Source organism: Caretta caretta, chromosome 2 (assembly GCF_965140235.1).
Source record: "Caretta caretta isolate rCarCar2 chromosome 2, rCarCar1.hap1, whole genome shotgun sequence".
Classification (NCBI taxonomy): Eukaryota; Metazoa; Chordata; order Testudines; family Cheloniidae; genus Caretta; species Caretta caretta.
In genome coordinates, this window is record NC_134207.1 from 114,909,840 (window position 1) to 114,929,947 (window position 20,108).

General features: G+C 41.3%; 1 protein-coding gene and 1 long non-coding RNA gene across 2 annotated transcripts in view; one reads left to right on the forward strand and one right to left on the reverse strand.

Moving 5' to 3' along the window:
- The window catches only part of LOC142071077 (uncharacterized), a 91,227-nt gene that overhangs the window by 65,901 nt on the left and 5,218 nt on the right, over positions 1 to 20,108 (reverse strand). The window lies entirely within an intron of this gene.
- The window catches only part of NEDD9 (neural precursor cell expressed, developmentally down-regulated 9), a 47,822-nt gene that overhangs the window by 15,047 nt on the left and 12,667 nt on the right, over positions 1 to 20,108 (forward strand). The window contains exon 2 of the mRNA XM_048839849.2: positions 7,285 to 7,731. Coding sequence (XP_048695806.1) covers positions 7,285 to 7,731 — 447 coding nt within the window. The remainder of the gene's footprint in view (positions 1 to 7,284; positions 7,732 to 20,108) is intronic.

Sequence of the window (20,108 nt, forward strand, 5' to 3'; positions counted from 1 at the left end):
CGTCATCCTCCCTGTTTATACTAACAGAAGGAATGAACCCTTCCACAGTTCTCTCCCTGTCACCTTGTCTTCTCCTCTCTTTAGCTGTTACAGCCCTAGTAGCCATGTTTTCCCTTTTTGTTGCATCAGAGGTGTCAGAGCATCATCTTACGTCCCTGCTCTGAAGAACAAACAAATCAAAAGGACAGCATGCCAGATTTTTAAAGGTATTTTGGAGTCTAAAGAAAGAGAGAGGTGCCTACTGGGAGTTTCAAAAATACAGGGTCCCACAGTAATGCCATTCAAATGCAGGATCTGTCTAGATCCCAGGCTCCTAACTCCTGTTAGTTTTAATGCCTAGGTTCTTTTGAAAATCCCAAAGATACAAGTAAGCATCTATTAGGTGCCTAAATGCTTATTAAAATCTGCTCCAACCTGCCTTTGCCATGCAAGTGAACTACTGGCCTCATAGTCTTGTTTCTTCCTTAAATTTCTGAAGAGAACACACTTTATTGAGTCCAGCATACAACAAATCCTTCTCTCAATCTGTCTTTGCTGGCAAATGCATTTGTGTTTACAATGATGGAATTCCTCCAGGTCTGTAGTTTGGGATGCTATTTTACTAAGTGTCTTAAAGCAAGGATAGCTGCTGTTTGAGGATTATTTAATGTTTTATAATTAGTTCTTTTTCAATTGAGATCATTTGGAATTATATAGAATTTAGGGATCCTGAAACCCCTGTTGATGGGCAAAACACTTGATTAGATAGTGCTTTAAATTCTACTCTTATCTCAAATATGCACAGTATTTGGGGTGACAAAGTTCTAATCTACATTCAACCAGAAATTATCTGTGTACAGTTTAGGTCTCTCATATAAAACTCCTAATCAGCTGCCACCAATTATGCTTTTCCAGACCACTTCTACAGCACATGCTCCAGCTAAACCTCTAGGCTCCAACCACCAGGATCAGGCTTCCTTTGTGTTCCAGTGCCCAGAATTTGACCCACTGGTGACTGGACAAGGTTTCTCTAACATCCCTGCTTTTTTAATAGCCTCAGGGAAGGTAACTCTCGATGTTTAAACACCCAAGGTTAAGATGAGTTTAAGCTCTTTGGAGCAGACACCATCTTTTTGTTATATGTTTGTACAGTGCCTAGCACAATAGGGCCCTGATCCCAGCTGAGGCCTCTGGGAGGCCTCCAATGTTACTGCAATGTTATGATGAGAACATAGCCTATGGCTGAGCTGCTTTTCACATCCAGTGATTTGTTGTAAGGGCCCAGGAGCACTTGTTGTTAAGGCCTGGCTGTTGTACCATTATGCAATCAGGGGTGCAAAGCACAGCCTACAAGCCATTAAGTGGCTCACGTAGCTTTATGACCCATGAAAGCTAATGCCCAAATAAATTTGTTAGTCTCTAAGGTGCCACAAGGACTCCGTGTTAGTCTGTATCAGCAAAAATAACGAGGCTACCACTCTGAAACCTGACAGCTTTATATCGTGGCCCAAGCTACCTTCAGCTTTACTAAAAAGGTCAAGAACACTGATGCTCCATCTTGATCTGAGCAGCCTGCTCCCTGAACCAAAGAGCGACTGCAATCTGCTCCATTTTGGGAAGCACAGTTGGGTTCCTCAGCTGAGCCAAGTTTGCGTGCCTTCATTACAGTATCATTAAAGTAACTGATCTCACTTTTACCTTCTATATTCCCTTCTCCACTACTGCCTGATAGAGCACCTATCTCGAGATTTTAGCTCCTGGCCTTTCATTAGCAATTACTGCATATTGTATTAGAAATATAAAGGGACCTTTGTACAATTTCCTCGCCTGACAAAACAAACCCAAAGAAAAGTTTCTCATCAGGTCTGCTACCTACAGCTGATTTTCTCACTTGTTAAGGAAGTAGCCTTAAAGTGCTCTTTAACCCTTCATCATATAAAGAGGCCACTGCTGGGCCTTTGCCTTCAATGTAACAAGCTTCAGACAGCCACATTAATACTTATTCAGTGCTTGATACTTCAGACAAGTAAAGTGACAGATCCCTGCAGGGGTGCTGGAACAATTTGTAGGAGAGCCATTGAACCAAACTGTAAACCCTGTATATGATGGAAACTACTTCAAGCCCCTAGTTCCAGCACCTATGCCTGCCCCAAGGAGTAAACTTAAATTAAACCCAGAATAACCCCGCCTGCTAATGAGAATGAGGGTATGTCTACACAGCATTTTGGAGCGAGAGCCTGTGTTGACAGACTCAGGTGCTAGTGCTCTAAAAATAGCTGTGGAGACAGTGCTTTGAAGCTGGGGCTCAGGCTCTGAAGCCAAGGGGAGGTGGGTGGATGTCAGAGCCTGAGCTCCAGCCTGAGAGGCAACTTCAAAGCTCCGTCTTTACAGCTGTTTCTAGTGCATTAGTGCAAGCCCCACTAGCCCAAGTCTGCCAGCTTGCGCTGGGAGGCTCCTTCCAAAGTGCAGTGTAGACACACCCTTTGAGGCTTCAACAGGGGTAGTAAGGAAGAATGGACTTAAGTTGCTTACAGCAGCCTAATGATATTCAGCTCTGTGGGCCTGGTCAAACAAAGCCCATTGATATCAACAGGAATCTTGCATCAGGTTCCATGTCTTCATCACCTCTAATCTCACTTGTGTAGTTAAGAGACTTACACACTGTCTGGCTGAGATAGGGGCTTGGAGGAGGGAAAATTAGCTGAGACTTAACCAGAGATGATGCATGGGGTCATGTACTCCCCCAGAATTGCTGGATGGCTTGTACTGAGCATGCTTAGTAACACTGTTGAAGCTGGCTGCCCTCACTCTGGCCCCCAGCCACACTATCAGGCTTGGATGAGGGATAATTAGCCGAGTCTTAACCCAGATGAAACTTGTGCTTGTTGACTGTGGAAAGCAACCAAAAGAAATGGCCACTCTTCGTTCAATGCCCTGATGGACTAAGTGCACCTGCCAATTATCATTTAGGTTCACAGTTTGTAGATAATGCTATATCCTTGGCTGGATGTTCGTGTAGCAGCTGCGAGCAAGACTGTTCTTTCAACTGTGTCTGTGAAGGAGGGTGAAACTTTTTCTCTTGGATTTGGTCCTTGCTACAACTTTCCATGCCTCTGACACCTACAGATTAAACTGCTACAAAGTATCCTACATGGGTTTTACACCATTTAGAAATTTAACAGGCCGACTGACACTTTCTTTACTAAGTGATGTTTCATGTGCAAGGTCTATTGCACTAATGCAATCTGCACTGGCTTCCAAATAGTTTCCAGGTAGAATTTAAGGTGTTGCTTTTTATCTATAAAGCCCTACACAGTTTGGGACCTGACTACCAGAGAGGTGTCTTTTTTCTCTGCAATATTTTCTTTATAATAATGCAGGGTCCTTTTGCTAACACCTTTTTAGTTTAAAAAGGGGAGGGCTTGAAGTAGAATATTTTCAAAAGGGGTTTCTCAATTCTAGAACTGACAGGTTTGATCCAGAAGATTTCAGATTTGTTGACCTTAATGAGACATTGATAGACTCCTCTACATTACTGATTTTTTCCTGAGGGTTAGGTTGAAGGAGAGAGGGCATATCTATACTTCAAGCTAGAGGTGAAAATTCCACCTCAAAGAGACACACCTGCAGAAGCTACCTTTAAGGTAGTGTGCTAAAAATAGAGGGTAGCTATAGCAGCTGCCCCGAGTGCGCACCCATCCAAGATGATAGGTATGCACTGGGTGCGGCTAGTCCCTCCCACCCCTTGCACAGCCATGGCTACGCTCTGTTTTCAGCTTGCTAGCTCGATCAGAACCACCACAGATATGTCTCCTTAGATGGGAGTTTACATCTCCAGCTTGATGTGTAGATGGTACCCATAGTTTGATTTGGCAGGAAAAGTTATTATTCACATGGGCTGACTGAATAGACAATTTACTGAGCTTCAATACTTCATTACCGTATTTTGAAACGTGGTCATTTAAAAAGTAAAAGGCAAGTAAAGAATTGCAGGCTAAGAGGCAAAGAGAAGAGACAGTAGAACAAAGGGTCCCATCAGGGAACACTTGAAAAGTCTGTTTATGCTGTAGTTCTGGAAAGAACCAACCTTAGTGGGACTGACATTGATCATATGAGTGATATCAGAACCTTGCCCTTATTAGAATTATTAGATCAAGAAGGACATGTTGTGACAGGAGATAGAGCCAGCAATAGGCGTAAGCAGACTAGCAATTGCTCAAGGCCCCGAGCAACTCAAGGGCCCCCCCTATTAATTATTTGCGTGTGCGCGCTTTGGGAATGGGGGAATATTCCTGCTTAGGGTCCCCAATGGGCTAGTACATGCACTGAATCAGACTAGATGAAATAAGGCTCCTCAAACAGCTAAATTCAAACATGGACTCCAAATTGTTCCTAAATTCTAAGGAAGTGTCATCTGCTCCTTCTGATTTAAATGGCGGCACTAATCCGTGTTGATTGACTGCACCCGGCACCATCCATGTGCAGACAGTACAAGATTTAGCCTGGGAAGTTTAGCAACTTCAAAATCCCTCCCTGCACATAAAAATAAAATGTGTTTCCAACTGGATTTGTGGGTTGGTATTTTCCGTAGTGCCTTGTTTACTTCTCTGTGTTTCTGAAGAGATTTCAGAGAAGAAATGACTATGAGACAGGCAGGAAGTAATATACTGACAAATGGCACAGCCCTACAGTCTGATGTGTGGGGGTGGTGGTAATGATGAACAGGGCTGAGTAACTGATGCCTGGGGCAGCAAAGGTAACGTTTGGACAGCATCATAACTATAAATAACCAGCTTGCATCTTCTGGTGCAGGGGAAGGGCTGTGATTTTCAAAAGTTATTGTCTACACGCTTGTGTGAGCAGCTTAATTTTTTCTACAGACAAATATGCTAATGAATGTAGCACCTGGGAGGTATCTTATTTCCCTCCAGGAAATTAAAGAACTTCCCATTGAGTGAGAATCAGGACTGGGAAGATTTGCTCTGTCTCCGGGAGAGGGATGACAGGGGGGAAAATAACTGCACTGGCAACTGAGCAGTCAATGCAGTTACTACTTACTGAGCCCACCTACTTACAGGCAGGCACTAGATGAATGTCGAAAACTTCTAGTGGTCATTCACCGTTGGCTGAAAATATTCCCCTGCGAGTCAATACCTGCTGCATTGTTCCCTGACACTGATGGTGCTGCTGAGGGCCATTTTCAAAATCCTAATCTCTGCAAGCACTTGAGGACAATGGTGTGAAATAACTGACACCAAATGAGGATAACTGACCTTCTGGTGCCTCAGTTAACATCGACAATGAGGGCCGGAAAGTATTTGCAGTGAAGCAGTACTTGAGACAGACCCAGAAAACATTAACATACTGCTAACCAGATGGGGAGCAGGTCACAGGGAAAAGATAATAAGCAACTAGAAGGATTTTCACATGGGAATTTTTATCTGCTGTAATACTAGCACCGCTCAGGGCTTTGTCCGGCATATTGTTCCACAGAAACTACCAGGGTCTCTCAAATCTTTAATGTTTTGGTTTTTTGTATTAGCCAGTCATTTATTCTTGATTTACTGTGGAAATATTGGTGGGCCTTATGCAGTCTTCCTCCTCTTTCCCCATCTTTGAACTACTCCACCTTCAAAGGCCCCATTAAACAGCCGCGGCTAGCCAAAGAGGACTGAGACTTGATATCTAATCACTACAGTGAAAGGCACGTTAGAAGTACATGTAGATAGATAATAGATTAATCCGATTAAATAGACTGCACAGGAGTTCTTCCCTTCTGAGCTTCTTAGGGCCCTACTTTACAGAAAAATCTTTATAGTCAGGGAATTGTGATGTAACAGGGCAGATGGGACAGCTCTAAGCATGCTACAGGATAATCTTACAGCGCTGTAAAGACAGGGGCCAAGTTCTTCCCTGATGTAACCCCACTGAAATCTCTCAGCATCAAAGGCTCATTATATGAACGGACTTAGCCCAGGGAGGAATTTGGCACTGGTGCTGTCGTTTTAACTTGCAATACAGTTTTAAAATGGTTGTTCTGTCCACCCAGGTAAGACCAAACCGTATTTCATGTTGACCTCAGTGATAATGCTGACATAAGACAAATTAAGCCAACTGTTCCCAAACTTTTGAAAGCTGAGCTCACATTTGGAAAATGAAACCAAATCATATGCACCCAGTTCAGGCCTGCTGTGTGTTAAAGGCCTACCCATCTTCATGTATACATCTTCTGCACCGCCCAGTTAATCCTTCATAGTATCCCCATGGCACACCCCAGACTATGGGGAGCACTGAGCTAAGCAAAGCCAAGTAAGCTTGGATATTATCTAAGAAGCATGGGAGAAGGAGGGAGATCGATGAGAAAAGAGGACAAGTGGGGATAAAAAATATTGCTTTGGAATGCCTGAGGGGAAGGATAAAAATACACCAAATCAAATCATCATTAAAAAGTCTTTGTCAGCATCCTTTTAAATGAGGCAAGGTAAATCCATGAGCCGGTTGAAGCAAGACACATGCCTTTTTTCAATAAATTAGCACTGTTTCATTTATGTGCACCGCATCCAAATATTTTAACTACAGCACTTCAAATACAGTACCCCTTATATTTTTCCCAAGTGCTTAAAATTAGTTTATAACTGTCTCTGCCGACTGCCTTCACTGCAAAGCAGGCAGGCGTGGAGTAGTAGTTGCCAGCGCACTTGGAAACATCACCAGAGCCAAGAAATGAAATGCTGAGGGCCTTTGTGAGGGTTCCAGGAATGTCAGCATACACTGCCTGCCTACTTTCCATTGAATACCTCATTGGCTGACTACTCAGTACTGAATGTGCCAGACAGACAGACATGCATACAGAAAGAGAGCAAGAGGGAAAGCGTGTTTGGTCTGTGAAAGGCGACAGCATATTTTTAGATATGTATGGATAGGCTTGCATAATAAAGTTATATAACTAGATGGAAGGTCTTTGGGATAAGGACAGCACAATATGGTTTTGTACAACATTTAGTGCAATAAGAAAAGGAGTACTTGTGGCACCTTAGAGACTAACCAATTTATTTGAGCATGAGCTTTCGTGAGCTACAGCTCACTTCATCAGATGTATACCGTGGAAACTGCAGCAGACTTTATATACACGCAGAGAATATGAAACAATACCTCCTCCCACCCCACTGTCCTGCTGGTAATAGCTTATCTAAAGAAGCTAGATGCATCCAGAACTGAATGTGCTTTAAGCTCTGAATGGTGCTGCTGAAATTCTAATTCCTGTTCAATTTCTCTTCCCCCTTCCCTCCCCCCGTCTCTCTATAGAATCTTATGGCAAGAGCCTTGTATGATAATGTCCCAGAGTGCGCAGAGGAGCTGGCCTTCCGCAAAGGAGACATTTTGACAGTGATAGAACAGAACACTGAAGGGCTGGAAGGATGGTGGCTCTGCTCTTTACATGGCCGACAAGGCATTGTTCCAGGCAACCGGGTGAAACTTTTGATAGGCCCAGTACAGGATAGTCCGTCTAACCAGGACGCATCCAATTCAAGATCAATGCATCATGCCTATAACCAACAGAAAGTCTACCAAACGCCAAGCTCACAGGCTTCAACTTGGGACCCGGTATACCAGGTGCCACCTTCCCATCTGAATCAGGGCATCTACCAGGTACCTACTGGGCATGGTCTACAGGAGCAAGATGTTTATCAAGTCCCACCATCTGTGCAGAGAAGCTTGGGTGGTACTGATGGTTCACCTTTCAACAGCAAGGTGGGTGCCTTGACCTTCAGATTTTTGTTTCAAAGCAGGTTATGTGCACTATGCAACAGTAGGGTAATAAATAAAAAGTCTGAGCCCGATGGCTTAAGAATTTATGAGTGAGAATGATGTGCTGGGCTTCCACTCACTTTGCTTCTTAACAGGCTGCTATTTATCCCTGCAAATCCCCCTTTTTCCTGCTTGAACAGATGCTGCACAGGGAGAAGAAAGGTCAGGTGCATAATGGGTACCAGACTTCACAGCAAAGGGAGACTATTCTGGGCCTGCTCCTAGAGGAGCGGCTGGTGACAGATGTGGTAGCATCTTCCCATCCCCAAGGCACGTCTGCTCCATAACACTCCACCCACTGCCTTTGTTAGCACATAGGAGCTTAGAACTCATTAGGCAGTATGGTGTATTGCGTATTAGCCAAGCCATATTTACCTTGTTTAATTAAATAAAATGCCCAGTTTTTATGATGCACTGTCTTGATGGAGGATGATATTTAAAAAAAATTAAGTGTTGATAGTGGTGACAGTAAGTCCCTACCTGGAAGAACTGGAAGCCAGATAATGGTGATAAGAAGGGATACTTTAATATAAAACCTAAAGTAAATATAAAGCTTGGCAGTTGTCTTCAGTGTACATGCATGATACAGGGAACCTGCCCAACGTGGGAGGAGGAACAGTGTTGTAAAACCCTTTCTGTTTCACATGATATAGAACCGCTGACTGGCACAGCCATCAGTAAATAAATGCATACTAATCTGGAGCAGACAGAAGAGGGAGGGAGACTTGAGCAGGAAGTGAGGGACAAGAAGGTGCCATAGTTTAAACTTTCATCTTGAAGTTTATATTGGCCAGAAGGTCAGGTGTTTTTCTTTCTAGCCTCAGCCTTTTCCATTTTGGGCCTTTGGAAAACTTCCGAGACTTTCGACTTATTATAGTTTTGTTTTCATTGGTAACAGGTAAATTTTCAAAAAAGGCAACAAAGAGTTGTGAAATCATTTCAACTCATGCTCTAGAGAAGTTTATTTGGACTTTCAAAGTTATTCTTTTTTGGAAGAAAAGCATCATTTTGTGTGTGAGGATCTGCAGGTGGATGAAATTGCCATCTGAAAACTACTGGCTTGCTTCACAGGTGGAGATATGATCTTTATTGGAGCAGTTAGACTGGTTTTATTAGTGGAAATCCCACCTCATTTCTCCTTCCCCCATCCCTGAGACTAGGTAGTAATGAACCTCATTCAGAGACCTCTGCCTGAAGCTATGTAAGTAAGCACCTTCAAAAGCGGTTGAAGGAGGCCTGGATAAATTGCCTCTTTGGAGAACATAATTGATGAGCAACTAAATCTTAGTCTGACAACCAGCTAGAGCAACTGAGGCCACACTATGCTTTCATTCCATGTGCAAAGCTACTCAGTGAAATCAATAGGGCATTCTGTACAAATATCCGGTTGCAGCATGAGTATGTAAAATCCTGGGTCTGTTCAATGGTTAAATGCAAACTTCTTATCGGGATGCAAACTCAGAGCACTAAAACACCTGTTTCCTCTAAAATTCCTGCCTAAACTTGGATTTTAGAAAGCCTGGATAGGCATTTTTCTGGCTGAGTCATTTTCTGAGGAAAATAAAGACCATTTGTTTAGACTGACTTATAACAGGATTAATTTAGTCCCTTGTAAGTTATGAAAGACCATCTGTACTGCATGAAGATACATTGCTAAACCGCCCACTATTTATAGACTATAACATGTTTTATAAAGCATTTGATCTCCAGCAATAGATGCTACCAGCCTGCTTAGCACTGGCCGGGAAGGAACGATTCCGCTGTCAGTTCAGCCCTGCATTCCTCTCCTGACTCACATCTGCTGGTTTATTGCTACTGAATACAACTGAAACTCTTCTTCAGGGCTTCACAGGAAGCCAGTGTAGGACTATCTGTGCTCCAGTTACTCAGGAAAGGATTATTCTAATCCTGACACGATAGAGGTTTGAACCAACAACCCTGATTCCTCACCAATCACACATTAATGACAGACTCAGTGGATGACAAACTCACTATCAGTGACCTCCCTTGATTAGCTGCAGACAGTGAGCATTACACATTTCCAGTTCCTGAAGTTTCCTCTGGCTGTAAATGAGCAAGACATGTTCTAGACCAAAATAATGACACTGAAATGAAAGGGAGCTGTAAGTCTGCTGGATATGAAAGGTTCTGAGATGGATCGGGGACTGAAGGGGGAAGGAGAAGGAATAAATAAAAGATGTGTCTTTCCTCATAATCTCCATATTGTTTTGCAATTTATTTATGCTACTGTTGCACCAAGAGAAAAGCACAGTAGCAACAAGATTCCAGAGCCTTTGTAAAAGAAAAGCCTAATTAAAAGGGAACTTTTTTTTTGCCCTTGATTCCTTTGGCTGAATAATGAAGCAATCCCTCACCCCAAATCCGTACTCTCAAGGGATCGGTAAAACAGTCTGTGTATTAAAGAGAGCTTGAACACTTGATCCCAGGGCTCCTTGCTCTGACTTCTATAATGATGAATGTCTTTTCTCAGGCTTGCAACACCTGCCCTTCTGTCCTAAGCAAGCTGCTGTGCCTGCCTTTGTTAACAGAGTCTCTGCTTGTCAGTGTGTTGTGGTCTTGGCGATGCTACTGAATTGAAAGCCATTCGCCTCTCAAAGAACTATCTTATTATGCACTCTACATATATGTAAACCTTCTCACTGCCCAAAATAATAGCTAGAGACAACCATACTCAAAGGAGCCTTCTAAGCAGCAGCAACATTTACACTTATACCCTTTTTGTACACAATTACCTATTTTCCTCTGACCAAAAATGGTGTTTGGCCTCCACACACAATTTTACACACACAACTTGGAAGCTCTTATCAGGCAGGAATAGCCTATCCTTAAGTCATAGAAAATCATCATCAGCAATGATGTAAACAGATAAACCCTCACTTAGGTAATATGTCTTGCTGGCAGGAATTGCAAATCAAATCAAAAAGAAACCCGAAGGCAGGAAATTGGGGTGAGGTAACAATTCTGGAATGCTTAAATTGTTTAGAACGTAGCTGTATCAGCTCCTCTCATAAAATGAAAATACCACCTTTTACAAATGGCCTTAAATTGCCTAAGACAATGAGGGATGGCTTAGAAGATCCCTCATTGAGGATTTCTGGCTGAGTGGTGGTTTATAACAAAATTTTCATGCTCGTAAGTGTAACAAGTATCCAAGGAATAAGAATAAAAAGCCTTCTTTTACAAGTTTCCTTCTATCCGTGCTCTCCCTTCATGCTCTCAAAAAGATAGGAGAGTCTTGTTGTAAAGGGACAGTAGTCTGGCAGTCAGGAAACCTGGGTTCTATCCCCTGCCAGAGACTTCTGTGTAATCTTGGGCAACTTCTCGGTATCTCAGCTACCTCATCTGTAAAATATGCAGGGGTGAATTGAAGCTACATTCATTGTTTGAAAATTCCTTTGATATCATCAGCGGGAATGTGTTATAGAAGTATATGTTATGTGTACAGTAGGTATAGTCAATCCCAGATTAGTAACAGCTCTGAGCACTAAAACAATGGCAAAAAAAACCCTCACTTTTTTAAGTGCCCACTGTCTTGGAAGAAAGGCCAGTCAAAAAATTTCTAATGAAATGTTTTCCCATTGGAAAATGGAGTTTCATCAAAATCAAAGTTTTTCACAAGAAAAGAGAGATGTCAGCAGAATTTTCTCTCAGAAAATTCAACAGAAGACAAAATATGGGACTATGATGAACCATAGCAGCTCAGGCACAGGGGGACTGTGATGCATCCTAGATGTCATCCAGCCAGGGAGCAGGACCTATAGGAGAGAATGGGGCCATCAGGGACCCAGAATGACAACTTCCATGAGGCACTGCAGTGACACAAGTGGATGTTGACCCATCCCAAAACAAAACATTTCAGCATTTTCTAGTTGAAATTTTTCAGAATTTAGATATATCAACGTTTCTACCATGGACTAAGCTAAAACAGAAAAAGGCACTCTTGTTCCAGAATAAGAGTGTACACCTAGGGGCTAATTCCAAAATAATTATTGCAGAATAGCTATTTTGGTAAAATTCAAGAGCAGACAAGCCCATATAGTGAAACAGAATCATTGCTACCCCACTCTGCCATGTTCCTTGCCCTTGCCTTCAGTTGTTTTTTTAGGTAAACAAGGATTGAGGGAAACAGGCCTCCCCTGAGGGACTTGTATTTGTCTAACAGTTGCTGCTAGTTGCTTCTACTTTCTCATAGACTCATTTCCTCAGCAGCAGCACCACCCTGACAGCTTTGGCCCAGACTTCAGCAGTGCAGGCCAGTTCACCAGTTCAGCCACATTCTGACGTTTCCCCTCCCAGTTAAACAACTACTGTCTTATTTGGGAGGAAACAAACAGCAGATGACGTTTGTTCCAGAAATATTCTCCCTCCCTGTTATTTTTTGGTTGCTTATTTGTTTCACATTCTGTAAAGAGTCACACTTTGAGCATGGTAAGAAAACAGCATTTATTATGCCAGGATATTTTAATATCTAAAGGAAAGAAAAAGCATTTGTACTGAGTTTTGTAATCAAACAACAAATATTTCTATTCAGACAACATACAAATTTATCCTCTTTCAAAAATACCACAGTTTCCTGTGATATGATTGATTTAAATGACTCAAAACAATAAAATTAGTCTCTGTTTCTTTCACTTTCATGTTGCAAATTCTACTTTGGGGATTTGTAACCTTTGTAACAAAATGTTGGTTTAGTGTTAAATATACAGCAAAACTGCAGAGTACAGCATGAATTGAAACATTAGCCTCAACAGTCAGTGCTCTGTTTCATATAATGTGCTGAAAGAATGATTCCTTCCAATTTAATGCAACTGTTTATATATTTAAAACAAGGAAAGCATGCAACCTTTCACTATGTTTGGGTGTTTTACTATAACTTCCCGTATGACATGAGTAATAGAACAGTAATTTACAGATATAAAGCATGTGAAATTATCAGCAGTTAATCTAGCCTCCGTGGTGTTTTAGAGTGAAGAAACCCGCACCCACAAGCTGAAATAAGATGTAGTTAGGAGTTAGTCACTGATTTAACTTGTAAAGACGCATTGTAAGGCAAAGCCCACATTTTACTCAACCTTTGCTGTGTGAGTAAATAGATGAGCTCAACATTACTCACAACCTCTCACTAGGCATAGGGCTCTTCTCAATCAGGTCTATTTGGAAAACACAGGGCATATTTTTTCTCCTGGTTACATAAAAAGAACCAACAATCTGATCCACACTGGTGGGCTCTAAATGAGCACCAGACTCTGCCCACAGAATCAGGTCATTAGTTTCAAAAAGAATGTTCTGTTACATTTATAAAAAGTTGATGAAATGTTAGATTTGGAAGATTTAAATATTCCCCTGAAAGAAACCCAGCAGTGGAAACAACAATGGTCTAGTTCATGAGAACCAGAAGGAGGAGTTGACTTTAAACAGAAAGTGAATCTAATCAAAAGGAACATGTCCAATTTCTAAAGGGGGTTGAAAAAGAAAAAAAAAACAAACTTTGAGGGAATAGTTTTCCATTAGAGAATTCAGTTCTGTTGAAATCTAAACACTTTCTGAAATCATGCTGATTTCAACAAAATTTCGTTTTGGAGAAAAAAGGGGGGAAGTTCCAATAATGTCAGAACATCTTGTTTCAACATTTGTGGAACGAAACATTTTGAGTTTTCCTTTTCCAAAATGACAATGTTTATTATGTATTAGAATATAAAATGTAAAAAAAGTCAAATAGATCTAAACTGATGGCTTTTTAAAATTTCCTTGTGGAGAATTTCAAAATTTTCAGGTTTCGTTCCTAATCATAATGAAAAAAATTTTTTTAAAAAATGAAATCCCCTGTGAAAGGCAATTTCCAGTTCTTCAGACAGCTCTACTTGTTTCACAGTCCAAACTGGAAAAAAATAGGGGGTAGCGTAAGGAAATCAGCATGATATATTTTAAGATTCATTTTTATTAATGCATTAAGCGTCACTTATCAGGATTTGTTTCCTTACACTGTAAGGGGATAATTCAAATCCCACTGAAGTCAATGGAGTCTGACCGTTAACTTCAGTAAGCTTTGGATCTTTTTGTGATTTTTATCTTGACAGTGTCCCTAAGTGATCTGGCTAAAATATTTCTTGCTACCAACTAGTATACTGGGGTTTTGGGTGGCAAACACTTTCATGGGACAGAAGCAAGTCTAGAAAAAACTTGATATTTTTTCCATGAGGGGTTGTTAAATTTTTACAATCCCCTAGTGTGAATGCAGTCATATGGGTATAAATGTGCTATATCTGTACAGCTTATTACATAGATCTAGCTTATTTTGATAAATTTATGGTAAGTAACCTTCGTTAAATTGGTACAAAACTGTGTAGAACAGCCCTGAGAAATGTATGCAAACTGGAATCAGGATCCTTTTTCAAAGCAGCTCTTTTTCAAAGATCTCTGTGGTGAGCCAAAGAACTTCCTATTGTCCAAACTGCATTGAGGTTCTCTTAGCTACAAGTTATTGTTTGGCCCATTCTTAGAGCAATACTGCTCCCAACGTAAATAGCTCTGTGACTCATTTCTTTCTTGTGCCTCACAGTGGCCATTAGCAATGCTTTTGTGGAACCATCTTTTTTCACTTTCTGAACCTCCTCTTATAAATAATACATAATTTAAAAAACCCTCTTCCTTTGAACATCTAGAGCAGTGTAGAGGATGGAAGTTCCATTTTGCGAGGGATTTCAGTATTCGGTTTCATTCTAAATAAGCAAAAACTGAAAATTTTGTAATTCTCCTCAAAGAAAGATTCTAAATGTTTGTTTGCTTGCTTCAGGTTGATCAAAACATTGCCTTTAGATTTAAAAACTTGTAAAATTTTGAATTATATAATGCAAAATTTAAAAAATTCTAAATGAAAGATCATTTCAAAATGAAAACTCATTCCAGAAATATCAAAATCGGATGTTATGACACTGGTGGAATTTCTTTCACAACAAAATCTTGGCTAACATGATTCAGTTTCACAGAGCATTTTGATTTCAACAGAACCACATATTCCAACAAAATTTCTAGTAATATAATTATCAACAGTAAAAATGTTTTGCATTCAACAAATTATGCCTCTATAGTCTCTTGTTTTGTCTTTCATTAGACAATTTAGTCTTCCCATGTTAGAAAAGTCCTATCTTAAATATTTGTAGTGGGCCAGTCACCATAATATTGAGGTACTGAGTTTTGTCCATCATTAGCTAAAACTTTATCAATTTTATCTTTATCAGCTAAATCCAAACAGAATTTAAGCCACAGGCTGCTTGAGGGACTATTTGTTCTTTAGCACAAGAGTATATTTTCCCAGTGACAGATGAGCCCAAAGCATTATGAATAAGATTTATCCACCAGACCTTCTACCCATGCACAAATCATTCACTTCAAGTACTCCAGGGTGCATGACCTGTCATGTCACAAATGTTGTGCTGCATCAGACCCTTAGTGGTTGTGGGAGTACACTGACATAAGAAATCATGAGGTCACTCAGTCTGAAATGATGAATTTTCACAGAGAGAGGGGATAAAGCCTATGTAAAGAGTATTGGATGAGTTTCCTCTTCTGAGAAGTTTTTTCTGCTCTTAAATACTAGTTATTTAGTGCAATCTGGTGCATTTCATCCTCTCCCCGCCATATCACCCCTCTTCTCTGGTTTGAATCAAGGTCTCTGCATTATTTCCTTCTTTCTCTCTTCTCCTGCATATTCAAAACAAGTTGCACAACTCCTGCTTTATATTTTACAGCCTCACAGCTTAAAACGTGTCAAGCTGGCTCAAAAAAGACAAAGATCAACACTGATTTAAAAAAAATACTTCTATTTTTATTATGATAGCACAGATGCCCCAATTAAGATTGGTCCCCATTGTACTAAGCACTTGACAGACCCATAGTAAGACAGTCCCTGCCCTAAAAAGCTTACAGTTTAAGCCCCCAATCCTACAGAAATTTAAACACATGCGTGACTTCATGCACTGTGAATTAATGTAATTAGAATTTACAGTGCATAGCGTTAAAGTACATACATAAGTCTTTGTAAGATTGGAACCTAAGCAGAGCAGATCGACAAATGATGGGAGAAAAGTAAGTAGGAGTTAATTAGGGTGCATGTAGTAACATGAAATAAAACAGTTCTAGGTAGGAGTAGCATTTGTCACATCTTCTTTACTGATATCTTGCCCTCTGAAGCCTATTTCTAAGAAAATTCATGTGAGAACCTAAAAAAATTAGAGCTATAGATTATAGAATCTCACATTCTTCTCAATTTTCCATCAGACAATGAAGCATATATCTCACTCCACCCAAGAGGAAAATGCTTTTGTTCATTTAATCTTTCCTTACAGTAGGTGTTGAGTTGATAGCACTATATATCCATGTCCTAGCCTTAGCCACAAACAAGGTACAGTACAAGAAACTGTTATGCACGCTTACCCCATGCTACCCTGTCAGTATGACTCAGCCTTTGCTTGAAGGGACTTCATTTAGGGGTAGCTCAGTTTCCATGCCCATTAAGCAACTATTCTCTCTGCTGAGGATACTATGATTAAGCATTTTATGGCAAGCCACACCATCTGCCAGTTAGTGAACCTGGATTAAAAATTAGATTAGGTTAAAACTTTACTTAAAAATGGCTTTTAAAAAAATGCTGTATGTTTATAACAATGTGGTTTACCCTAACTCATGAAAGGAGCCTGATAGTCAAGTAAGAGTAATTCTAGTATAGGGGTGGGCAAACTCTTTGGCCCGAGGGCCACATCTAGGTATGGAAATTGTGTGGCGGGCCATGAATGCTCACGAAATTGGGGGTTGGGGTGTGGGAGGAGGTGAGGGCTCCGGCTGGGGAGTGCGGGCTCTGGGGTGGGGCCAGAAATGAGGAGTTCAGGGTGCGGGAGGGGGCTCTGGGCTGTGGCAGGGGGTTGGGGTGTGTGGGGGGGGATGCGGGCTCTGGGGTGGGGCTGGGGATGTGGGGTTGGGGGTGCAGGAGGGTGCTCCAGGCTGGGACCAAGGGGGTCAGAGGGCAGGAGGGGATCAGGGCTGGGGCAGGGGGTTGGGGTGCAGGAGGGGGTCAGGGGTGCAGGCTCCAGATGACGCTTACCTTAAGCAGTTCCCAGAAGCAGCAGCATGTCCACCCTCTGACTCCTACGCAGAGGCATGGCCAGATAGCTCTGCACACTGCCCCATCCGCAGGCACCGCCCTTGCAGCTCCCATTGGCCATGGTTCCCAGCCAATAGGAGCTGCAGAGGCAGCCCTTGAGGGCAGGGGCAGCATGCAGAGCTGTCTGTCCATGCCTCTGCATAGGAGTCGGGGGGGGACGACATGCTGCTGCTTCCGGGAGCTTCACGGAGTCACATCATGTGATGAGCGGGGCAAGCCCCGGATCCCACTCCCCAGCTGGAGCTCGAGGGCTGGATTAAAACGTCTAAAGGGCCACAGTTTGCCCACCCCTGCTCTAATATATCTAAACTTCAGTGGATTGTCACTAAGGCTGGGAGACCCACTGTAGATTATTAATAAGTAAGCAGTTAAAAAAAAAGCAGGTTACTGCTTCATAATATGTACTTTTGTTCATTTATTGTGACAGGGAATACTGCTTAGTAGAGGGTAAATGTCAGTTAGTGATTTGAGATCTGGCTACACTGTTTTGCTATGAAAACTTGCAGGGAGTAAACACTAGATTAATTTTTAAAAACAAGTGAATGTAATTAGCAAGATTCTTTCTGTACTCCTATTGTCTTCAGACACCAGTTTCTAACACATGTTCTTGCTGCTCAAATGAGCCACCAGTTCCCAGAAGAAAATTGTTATGTAGATGCACTTCCCTCTGTCTGTATGAAGTGCGGTGGATTTTCCTGATGACTACTGTCATTTTTTCCTTCAGAGGCCCAGAATCAGTTAAAGATAGTGAGGAAACCCTTTCATTTCAAATTCCCTTTCTCACGTAATTTCCCCATATTCTCTTTGATTGTTTGCTTCTCTTTGCAAAACAAAAGTTGGCCAGGCTGTTATGTAACCTTCCAGGTGCCTGGGAAGCACTGTATCAGCAACTGCAGTTTTTGCTCTGAACACATTTACAAAAGCACTTTACCACACAGGCAGCTATGTGTTTTCTTTCATTTACTTACTTTTTAAAGCCATCTTTCCTGCCTCAAAGCTTAGACTTTCCCAGTTTCTCATACAACTGTCAGGCTCTTCCTCTTCAGCCTGTGTCTTTGCTCCATAGTGAGGCCATGCCAATGGTAAATTCCAGCTGATTTCAATAGAAACAAGATTGGGCCAGGGAAGAGGAGGAGGGAATTAGCAGCAGGCACAGATTAACCTGACCGAAAGGGGGTGTACTACTCCCACTAGCATCAATAAGCATTGTGAAGTTAGCCCTTCAGAAAAGAATGCAAATGTCCTTTTATAATATTTTTAAATCAAGACTGTTACCCCTAACCCGTATGTGCTGAATTGCCACTTTAACACCAAACTGTAGGAGTCAGTAGGGTCTGTGGTAAAGGCCTGAGAGTGGGAATTAGGACACCTATGCTTTATTTTTAGCTCTGCTCTCTGTGTGACTTTGGTCAAGTCACTTAACATGCCTGTGCTTCAGATTCCTCACTGGTAAAGCAGGACAAAGAGACGTACCCACCATTGTAAAGCACTGAAATAATGCGGAAGTGCTAAGGAAATAAACCCAATTCTGCTCTCAGTCAGGGCAGTGTATATCCAAAGTAGTTCCATTGGCATGAGTGGAATTACTCTAGTTTTACGCTAGTGAAATGGAGAATAAAATTTGGCCCAGTGGCTTATAACATTTTCCACGAAAAATCAGCTGCACTTTAAAAGCCACCTCCATCTGCAGGAATCATGAAAATCCGTCTGTTTGTATCTAATTTAGGAACATTAAGGCAATTTTCCTTCCATTTTAATGCTGAGTATTTAATGCTGGAAAGACAGTGGAAAGGCTTTTCCCTTATGTGTAAGGAAAATGGATTTAATGCACCACAGAACTGGGTACTTTACAAAGTACATGCATATTCAGCTCTTTTTTCTGGTTAAAGAACACACAACTGGCATGCAAAAGGCCCAAGCAATTGCTTTTGGAGGAGCATGGCCCTCAGCAAGAACAGAACAAACTTTCAGCTCAATTGTCTTTGTTCTTAATGCTGCGAGTTTGCTGTATGCTCACTACATGTTTTACCAGAGCCAAAGCTGGTCCCTGTTAGTTGCTCTGCATGGATTAAAATGGTTGCAATGTTTTCAGAATGTTGGGATAGATAGTTTGTGGGCTCACCATCTGTTTCTTTTAATGCGTAAACAAGGAAAATTGCGGGTTTGAAAGGCAGGATTTTTCAAAGCCAGATGACCGCAGGCATTCTTTAGAAAAAAAGAGAAAGAACGACAACCTAGAGTTCATTGACATTTGTCAGGAAGTAAATTCCTAAACACCAGAAAGGGCCACTACCCATACCAGAGGGGAAATAAGAGAGGAAAGTTTTTCTTATCCTGACATTGCCTTTCTTCTGAGATCTTTAACATTAAATTACAAAGTACTATTTTGGCTTTTAAAAAGTAAAGATTAAACAATTTAGGCCAAGGTTTTTAAAAGTGACTTGTGATTTTGGTGCCTTCATTTAGTCCAGATTCACCACTGTATAAGGGTCTGATTTTCTCAAAGTTCTGAGCATCCACCCCCCTCAGAAAATCAAGCACTAATCACTTTTGAGAGACCTTATTTCCCTCCTCCCCCCATTCCCCAATTGCAGATTATCTGAATTTGTGAAACAGCAAGGGGGCAAACACACACAATAAAAAGGATACTGCATCACAATATGGATTTGGCTTAGTTCATTTTGACAAGTCTAGTATGGTTTTAGTTACTAAGGATTATACAGCATAATATATTAGTTTTGTACAGCAGTACATGGGGTAAAAAGAGCAGGCATTTAAATTAATTTAAGGCCTTGTTAACAGTAGTCAACTATTACAGCTTTTTCTGAGAGATGTGGGGAGAACTCTGTGGTGTGCTGTAAAAGAATAATTGGATGTACAAGATTCTACTGCATGACAGAGATCATGGTTCTGAGGGTATGTTTCTCCTATAAATGTTTGGAGATAGAATACAGCTTTTGTTCTATGCATACATCATCCTAGAGAGGGTTGGGATGTCGTTTAAATTGATACATTGCCATTCAGGCATATAATTTCAAGCACATAAAATGCTGTTAACAACAACAGACTTTTGTTTGTTAATAGCCACACATAAAATCCAAAATGATGCGGTTTAGAGCTCGATCTTGCAAGCCCTCAGTGC